At 31.9% G+C, this 10,325-nt stretch overlaps 1 protein-coding gene across 1 annotated transcript; it reads right to left on the bottom strand.

The window, feature by feature from the left end:
* Positions 1-603: 603 nt before the first annotated feature.
* Positions 604-7,937, bottom strand: LOC149897384 (uncharacterized). The gene is made up of 8 exons (XM_090116085.1): positions 7,400-7,937; positions 5,373-5,562; positions 4,927-5,029; positions 4,144-4,323; positions 3,407-3,498; positions 2,779-2,842; positions 1,338-1,484; positions 604-807 (listed from the first exon to the last, which is right to left on the bottom strand). The coding sequence occupies exons 1-8, from the start codon at positions 7,935-7,937 to the stop codon at positions 604-606; spliced, it is 1,518 nt and encodes a 505-aa protein (XP_089972211.1).
* Positions 7,938-10,325: the final 2,388 nt, after the last annotated feature.

Consider the following 10,325-nt stretch of genomic DNA (forward strand, 5'->3'; position numbering starts at 1 on the left):
TTAATAGCTCCCGTACCATAAAAAAGATTTGACATTATTATTTACTACATATTATTTATATGTGCTATTTATTAAAAAGGTTTGATGTCGGTGCACGGGCTTAATACTAAGTGCTTAATGTTCGGCACCAACTTCAAACCTATTTAATAAATAGCACATCCATACTAATATTATAAATGCGAAAGTAACTCTGGCTGTCTGTCTGTTACTCAATCATGCCTTAACTACTGAACCAATTTGCATGAAATTTGATATAGAGATATTTTGATACCCGAGAAAGGACATAGGCCACTTTTTATTGCGAAATATGTACCACGGGCGAAGCCAGGGCGGACCGCTAGTTAACTATATTTATATATATAATAAAACTATATATATAATAAATAAGAAGTATTATTCAAATTTAATTTTGTTTTTGTCAATAATAACTTTTCAATGCAAGAACAATAATTAGTTTATCATACAGTTTACTTTACTTCAAGAGGAAGGTTTGAGTATATAATATTATATGTTTGATAAACCGAGCGATGCCGAAAGCTCTACTTATATCATTGTTATTTGCGTGTGGCTTGAAAACAACAAAACTAAATACGAAAAAATCATTTAATCCATATCCAAACTCCATCCTTCATCAGCCTCCACGACTCGTTTCCTCAGACGCTCTGCCGGTGTCGTGGTGGTCGGGAGTACCGTGGTCTCATCAGCTGTGAACTTGCTGAACTTCATCTTACTGTAGTTGAGGTCTTCGAACAGAGTGAAGGGATCCGGCGTTGTTGTTCGCTTCTTGCCTTTGTAGTAATCTGGCATCTGATGAAATAAGATTAATGTTGTTTTTATATTGGAGATTTTGTAATAAATCACTCAGTTATCTAGCTCTACTTTTATTACAATTTTTATTTAAAACTATAAAATGCAGTTCCGTTATGGCTGTTTCACTATTTAGGCGAATCTTAATCTTAATACTATTATAAAGGCGAAAATTTGTATGGATGTATGGATGTATGGATGTTTGTTACTCTTTCACGTAAAAACTACTGAACCGATTACAATGAAATTTAGCACACATATAGAGGGTAACTTGGATTAACACATAGGATAGGTTTTATCCCGGAAATCCCACGGGAACGGGAACTATGCGGGTTTTCCTTTGAAAACGCGGGCGAAGCCGCGGGCGGAAATCTAGTAATTAATAAAACATACACACCTAGATATATGTATTCATAGTTATTTACAAATATGAAAGTGATTCCTATATTAACTTTTTTGACACATACATATTATATTCATTTAAGTTCAAATAGTGAAAATTTAAAAACAACCAAATCAGCATTACTTACAGTTTCATTAACACTCTCGATCCAGTCCATATAAGCTCCAACCAGGGTGAACACAGTAGGCGCGTTGGGGTACCCACAGATCGCGGGTCCAAAGGAGATGAGACCAACCAGCTTGCCTGCTAGCACTGCTGGCCCGCCGGCGTCGTGCTGAAGTAATCAAATCGTAAAGATGTAGTAATGCTAATGCTAAAACTCATCCCCATCCTCATTCTCATCCCCATCCTCATTCTCATCGTCATCCTCATTCTCATCACCATCCTCATTTTAATCTTCATGCTCATCTTTACACCAACACAAAGTTTAAAATATGTAACTAATTGTAATTTTACTCATCGCTATCATATTATAAGCTGCTGCTCTTTATCACGCGAGCTTCATGAATAAATCAAGTTTAAAATCCGTTAAAATATCTATACAACGTAGATAATTCAAGTAAATTCAAACACAAGAAGCACTGTATTTCAATATTTGATGTTTACAAAACGAAGCGTGTGCACACACACAAACATATGTTGTTTGTTAGTTCTTTGTGTAAAGGATTGTCATGATTTCAGTATTTTAATGTTAACGTTGAAATACCTTTTTGTTGGTATTTTATAATCATGAAAGTTCTAAGTATTTATTATACTTTTTAATATCTTATTTCTTTTGTAAGTCTTTCTTCGTAATTCAATTAATTTTCGGCACATTTATCAAAACGTAAAAATGTCGTCTGTCATAAGTTTGTTCATGTTGTTGTTATTACCAAAAATCGTAAGCAGATTTTGATAGAACTTACACATTTTCTGTAAGTAAATACCGCAAAGCATAGCAAACGCTCAAAGTCATAGGTGTTAGCTAGATTTAATAAAATAGCAACCATTTTCCATTGTGCAAAAAAGAGTAGAGCGTTGAAGAGTTTAAATTAATTTCCCAGCATCCTTAGCGCTGAGATTGTTTAGAAAATAAAGCAAATAAAGCCGGCAGTTTGTATTTCTTCACTCGCTAGTTTTAATTTTGCTAAAACGACAGAACTCTCTAACTCGCTGTTAAGAACTTGGAAACTTTTCTAATTCCTTCCGTCTTTGAGGTAAGGTAAGGACTTGTAAATGTGCAAGTAAAAAATTAAAGATTACGACATTCATAATTTTAAGGTAAGATGATCATAAATTCTAATTTGGGAACAAATTGAGATTTATGATAATGGCAGTGCTTGGAATTTAGAATAATGATGTATAAAATTCATGCTACAAGCTTGGGACCATAGTAATTATATTACTTTAAATTATTCTTCGAAAGACGGAATAGCCTTAACCAGTCATGTAACAATAGAGACATGAATTCATAGAAGTAGTCAAACTACAAAATAGTATGATTGATTAAACTCTGTTATTAAACAACAATGCTAATAGCAATTATGACAATACATATCAGTATTATAGGTACATAACAATGTTCTTACATCACAAGCACCTTCCCCTGTTGTCATCGTCCCAGCGCAAAACATAGTAGACGAAATAAATTTACTGAAAAAAAAAGTAGAATTATAGTTTGGAGAATTAATTTTTGTAGAGTAGATAATGTAAGAGACGATACTATATTCTTGTACACTTTAGATAATGTATGTGACTGTAGACGTTGGTAATATACTCGATTAAGCAACAGCCTGATAAGATTTATGAATAAATTTAGATTTAAGCAATTTGGAGCTCATCGCTACAAATCTTGTTTCATTTTTATGGAAGTGGAAAATTATCTTATTTCTACGCAAGCGTAGAGCTGGAGAAAATCTGGTGACCATTAAATATGTATGTGAAGTTTAAAATAGACATTGCAGGTAATTTTTTGTAAGGATTATAACATTTTGATGCCAGCTGTAGTTCTATGCAGTCAATCAAGTCAAAGTGGACTAAAACTTTTTTATTAGTTATTAATTACCTACGAGATGGTGTGATATCAATCAAATTTCCTAAAGATAGTTAGACATTTTATATAATATAGCATACAAGATTGGAGTTCAGAACCTAAATGTGTTATCTAGAAAAAACCCCTAAAATTATTATAATTTTAAGGCAACTCATTCTACTCACTCGCCATATATCTCTTTGCAGAAAACGTTCGGATAGATGGGCAAGAACTTCCTATTCAGAAAAACAGGCTCGTACGCCAGCCTTTGTGACATCTAGAATAATGTACCCAATTAATAAAGTAAACTATTGTCCAGGAATGTTTTATAAGTGAACTTGAACTGAAGAATGAACGAATAAAGACCACTTATCTGGCCATTATGTCCAGCGATTTTATGTTGGACTAGTGGAATAAGAACTGACCATAAAACTGTCTGACACATGATGAACGGTCATATCCTGCCTTCCCATTGATTTTTCTCTTGCTATTTACCAAATATTTGGACATACTATAAGCTCAACAGTTCTATTTAATCTTAAAATAATAAAATTAATATTAAATTTCTTATCCGATAATCTGATTTCAATAATCAGTTTGCTATAAATAAAACTGAAATTAAAGTGAATTTCAACATTAGCATATTGTCAGATCGCTTTGGCGGCTTGTAAATGAACCAATTCCTGGTAAACCGCTTTGTTAATTACTCGGCTCGGTAGATCTTGAATAATCGAAAACATTTATACTCTTGGGAACAAATAACCGAGCTAATACGTAACTAGGTGTTAACCGCAAATTAGGTCAATTTTTTCGTACTCAAATTATAATTCCTTTTTTTTCTGATATTTCATTATTCAGTCATTATTTCAGTCAAAGTCATAGAAAATTTTTCTTCCATCATCATACACAAATTATTCCTTACCTTAGTAACACCCCATCCCAAAACCAGTACTTCAGAAGTAGGCGCAAGACCCTCAGAACTGGGCGAAAGGTTGATGATCTTGGGCACTCGGTGGTAGCCAAAGAAGAGATGCCGTCGTAATCTTATTATTGCAATGTTGTGCTTCAAGCTGCGAGGGTTGTAGCCGGGGTGGAAGAAGACCTATTTAAGACGTGATGTACTAGCTTTGCATGTGATCTTGCTCTTTTGCAAATCATGTTATTGACAGATTGTTCCTTAGCCTGTACCTGTTATACTCTCTATGTCCTATCTATTCACTAATGTGAATCAACTATTAATTCATTCTCCTTAAATTTGGTTTCAGCTTAAATATACAAGAAATAATAAAAGCTACTGCTTTCCTTAACAGACCATAGTAACTAATCATTAATCAAAATTTAGTGATTCAGACTTCATAATAATTACAAATATTATGTTTTCTGGTTTGTTTGTGATGAATTCCGTTAACTGGCTCAATGAATATGGATAAAATCTATATATTCTCTGTACTCCGCTAAATTTAAACAAATAAATAGTGTATGGATAATGTTTAAACCATTTTCCGCGAACAGCTACTAAAAATGATTTGTATAAATTTAAAATTGAACTTTATTTTACAAAATGTTCTTGGAATATGCTTTCCAAATAAAACAGTTTTAATCTATAAAGGCTCTGGTTTCAATAAAATTGGTATTTTACCAATTTCAACGGAAGGATTAAAAATGCAATATTTTACTGCGGCGGTAATAAAATGAAATTTCTTACTTCTAGTGCGTGTATTGATTCTCCTCCTATCCTGCTATGGTTGCTTCCAATTCTCACATACAGGGCTTTTGGATTCTCTCTGAAGAATCGGTTATTGTGCATCCTAATAAATTATAACAATAAATATAACCAAGTTATTAATTTTCGAATAAAATTATCAAAATGACGTTTACAAGGAATAAGAAAAACTTTAGGATCTTCATAATATTATGTTGAGGTATATTTTGAAAAAATAATTTAATCTTACTACTATTTATTAATCACAAGTTAATTACATGATCCACAACTAGTAAAAAATTTTCAAGGAAACATTTTTGATTTACACGTATTTTAAAATTATCTCAACATAGCATCATCAAAAGTGCCTATCACAAGACCACCTATAAGAAAATAAATAAAAATTCGATATTTCAAAAATCAAATTGTATCATTACTAAAACACTCACAATTGCAAACAAGACGCTGACGTCAGAACCAGATCATGCCAGTACAACACTCCCCCACACCAGAACCTCCCCATCACATGGATGGAAGCCATGAAGGGGTAGTGCTTGATTGTGGTCCGCTCACCCTTGAAGATCCTCCGACCGTCGTGTTGGTGGTACTGCTTTAGGTCTTCTAACTCGCCTTGAGGATCTGTAGGAATTTCTACTTTATTACCATCATCATCATTATCATCATCACCATATATGCTATCATTGTTAGGTACTATTATCATCATTAACATTTACAACATTAAAAAAATGTTGATGGAAAATTTAAGGTAGCATCTTGGTAATTTAATAGTTGCAGAAGTGCATAAGGTGTTTGCAATATTATTACTGTTATTGTAGAAGTTCTTATTGCGAGAACAAAACCTATTGAAATTAAGAGAAGGAAAATATTGTAATAATAAAAATATTCCAGCCAGACTTCTTATAATTCTATTGAAATGATATTATTATTTATTTCTATAAAAGTTAAACACGAAGCATGCAAAGCAGTGACATACTTCCACCATACACAAAATGTCTTCTTTCTCGAAGCATGAAAGTAAATCGCAAATGAAAGGGCGAAAGTACGCCCTTTCATTTGCGATTTACTTTGCGATTTGCGATTTGCGTAGATAGTAACTGCGATTTTCAAGGCTTCTCGCCTTTCAATTATTCAACACCGTATTTTTACACTACATGTGTGTGCCTTGGCCATATAAGTTTATTAAAGTACTAAGACGTATTTGTCAAACACAAAAAAGTATTTGGTAGATAAAAATAATAAAAGTTTTAATTTTAAATCGATAAAATTTGCAAACCTCCGATTCAAATTACGCACTATATAATGTCTACATTAATTAATTACAGAACTGAAGCAAACTTAAAATTAGTTTCGAAATACCAATGAAACTTTAAGCGTATAGTAAAACACACAAATCAATCAAAGAGATCCCTCTAATAATAAATTCGCATACAAAGTAATAACAAAACATCTGCCACAAAAACTTAATTAGAGTTAACAAAATGCATTATGAAAATAAATGCAATGCAACGTTGTATAAACTGAGAATCCAATTAGTGTATCTACATGAGCTGTTACTGTGAACAATACGTAATGTGATGTGTTGATATTGTCTCATGATTTAATTCCTATAATCATCATAGCATCTATACTAATATTATAGAAGTGTTTGTGTTTGGTTAATTCGCGCAAAAAAATGAACGCGCTTATTCCAGAAACTAGCGGTTCAAATTGATGTTTTTTTTTGTTGTATTGGATAGTCAATTCATAGAGATAGGCCTACGTAGTGGAACATGTATTATTATAATGTATTTTGACAAGCCAAAAGCGCTTCTATAAGAAGGCTGTTTGAATGAATAAATGGTTGAGTTTGAGTGTACATTATAGCATCATATAGAAGTCAATAGGAATGTATCAGCAATGCAAAATCTTGCGAGGATTTTCCTTTTGAGAATACACGAAGTTGCATGAATCAGCAACTGATTTTTAAGTTTATACCAGGAGGAGTTATCTTAAAAACAGCTTTGGGATTTGGTTCTCGAAGCTTATAAGTAGTTCGTAAATACTTGTCATGTAAAGCTTGTTTGTCAAAATTAGCATGAAACATGAAATAATATTATCTTGTACCTAATATAATATGAACATTTTGAAGGAGCCATTGGGAATACCGAATGCCTAATTAAACAACAAATAACTAATAAATACGGAATTTTTAATTTACGATGCCCAGGGGACATGTTTCATTTTCTCGAATGTACGCATTACTTTTTTCAGGGCTATCCTTAATTTGTTTATTTTTAACTAGCGTTCCGCCCCGGATTCGCTCGTGGTACATATATAGCCTGTAGTCTTGCTCAATAAATTGGCTATCTAACATTGAAAGAATTTTTCAAATCGGACCAGTAGTTCCTGAGATTAGTGCGTTCAAACAAATAAACCCTTCAGCTTTATAATATTAGTACAGATTTAATCTACTTACCCCAATACTTATTATCATCCTTATTAAATTCAAATGTATGATCATCTCTTGGTTTCTCAGCTATCATCTTATCCACTATGATATCAACAACATCGTTATCAATAAATGATTTAGCTCCATGATCGTTTTCTATCATTCGTCTTGCTGCTTTCACTAATTTCACACTTTCAGCTTTTTCAGACAATATTTTCATTATATCATCTCTGTTCATTTTTTCTTTCAGTTTTAGGTATAAGTTCTTTGGTTCACTTGCGTAGAATAAATTAATATTGTCAGATTCATTGAGAGATTTATAGAAATTGGTTTCATTTAAATCTGTAGCTTTAGTTTCTGCTAACAGTAGGTCTTCAATTTTATCTTTATCCACCACATATTTGGCTATTTCATTCAATTTATCTTTCAGTTCTTTAATTCTAGAACTTTCTTCATTATTGAGAACAGATACCAGAGTATTGGCAATATCGTTCACAGACAAATCGTTGTTATTTAGAACTTCACATTTTACTGAAGGAAATAATATTAAATATAGTAAAAACATTTTCACGTTCGTTTTATAAATAACACACTTCAATATATTTTATGGCGTGAGAATTTACGACTCTTTTATTATTTATAGCAATAAAAATTCGAGAGAATATATTATATTTGTGGCTTTTCGATTGAATAGAAGAGCTCTTTGCTACCAATCTTGAGAGAAAGATATTTATTTTATTATTTCTAAATCTGAATTACCTTTTTATTCGTTTAGAATATTTTTGTACAAAAGATGTCGTTACTCTATTAATAAATATTATCCGAAATTGATAATATATCTAATTGTTTTTAATTTAACTAAAGAATGTAGCTACACTTTTCTTTTATTTGTAATCAGTAATGCAAGCTTTCTAAATATGTGCAATGTGCATTTTAATATACCAACAAACTTTTTTATATGTATACGTATTTATTGTCGAGTAATGTTTTATGATCCAATTTCTACCTCTCCCTCACGCTCGCATACAGCGCGGCTCTAAAAAGTGGTATAATAAATGATACATTAATATAATATGAGCTCTATAAATTTTATTAATATTTCTTCATGCTGTAAATTACAGGAAGTAAGTACATCCTGTATCGATTATTACGTATTACATTTTAAACCGTGTAATGTAAAAAAAACTTCAACAAAGTTACAAAACCTTAAATCTAAGTTATTCTTCACTTAACAAGATCTAGTTTGATCCTAGCGGAAGATAGTTAAGCGTTACCAAGTAGGTCAGAGTATTTATTAGCGTATTTAACCTCAAATGTATTTTTCATCCATCTATCTGTGAGTGATGGATGGGAAGGTTTTTTCTGGCTATTAGGTACTTCTAAATCGAAATGTTTGATGTAAACGGTTTCAAAATGTTATATGTCCAATGTATTTTTTAACACGCTTTTAATAGCTTTGTATGTGTGTATGACTCCTTTGGAGTCGATTTTAACCCACTTTAAACAGACAGATTTAATTCAAATTGACACTTATCAATGAAAGATGGCAATACAATAATTTCATGAGTTAAGGCTGCAGTCTAGCAAAATTGCGTTTTCAACAAGTTATTTGACAATTTTTTCCCGGCTAATGAAATGATAAACTGAATTTTTTTTCTTGTTTATCAATTAGTGTTATATACGCAATGCGCGTGAATTTTTTCACATTTATAAAGTTACTTTATGTTACCTTAATCAGGCCTTAAAGATAAGTCTCTTTCCCCCAAAGACATTTCGAGCTAACTTTGTGCACTCACTACGTTGCAACCGATTACAATTTACACAATCTGATCAGCGCATTATTATCCTTATATAGTCGTTATTAAAAACTGCTGAATACAATTGCCGAAAAACTTATGATTTTCCTAATTAGAACGTTATAAATTCATTAAATTTCCCATTTTTTGCCTTACAAAATCTATTGATAAATACTGCTAAAAGTTATTTTTTCCATTAATTTATTCGAGTTGGTTGAAGACCAATGAGTATTAATCCTTTAAAAAAAAATTTTTTGGAATTTTGATAATTCTTTAAATATTAAAAAAATATTTTAAATAATTAGGAAAAATCCTAGCGAATTTCTTTAGTCGCGCTCCTTGGGCCGGAGCGTTCTGACGTGTGCTCTACGGTCGATTTTCCTTCATACCGAAGTGAAAGTTGCTCTACTTCATTAAATTTAATATTTTTGTTAATTGATTATTTTTATCTTAGTTTTGTGCAAATATTCGTATTTTTAAACATTTGATTTCGATATGGAAAATAAACGAAAAAAATACGCGTGTAACTACTAGAAAAAAAAATTATCTTCGAACATAAAGTTAATGAAACCAAATAGATTGCAAAGGTGATTGGCAACAATTTCTTTATTTTACGGAGTGTCAGTAAAGGGACATCCCTTTACTGACACTCCGTAAAACCATATACCCATACCACCATATTTCTTTAAAACTAAAGTAAACTCATAAATTTTCTTATTATTTATAATTTTTAAAGTGAAACTTTTATTACATCGTCTCAAACTTTTTGGTCTGTGTAACGCATGTCGCGTGTATCGCGGCTGCCGAGTAGGTAGGTATACCTACTCGGCAGCCGACCGACACGCGACATGCGCTACACAAAGCAGTGTTCGGAACCGTTCGAACAGTTTCACTTTTACCGTGGTTTCATAAAACCACACAACATTTTTTTTTGAAGTTCCAAAAATGTTTATTTTTCGTTTGTGAAATACGAAATATAATATAAACTTGTATTGAGAACTTGAACTTCCCAAGTTCATCCGGGGAAATCCCCAAGGAAAATGATTTGTTTACTCCAAAATTATATGCCGAGGTGTTTTAATTTTTTCTTCTAGTCATTTTCAACGTAGCGGCATGTTGTTTGATTATTAATTTTGTAACTTAAATACAGGATGTTG

This window comes from Colias eurytheme, chromosome 25 (assembly GCF_061535395.1).
Source record: "Colias eurytheme isolate Ceu_HAF_F1 chromosome 25, ilColEury1 Martin Lab GWU primary, whole genome shotgun sequence".
In the NCBI taxonomy this organism is placed as follows: Eukaryota; Metazoa; Arthropoda; class Insecta; order Lepidoptera; family Pieridae; genus Colias; species Colias eurytheme.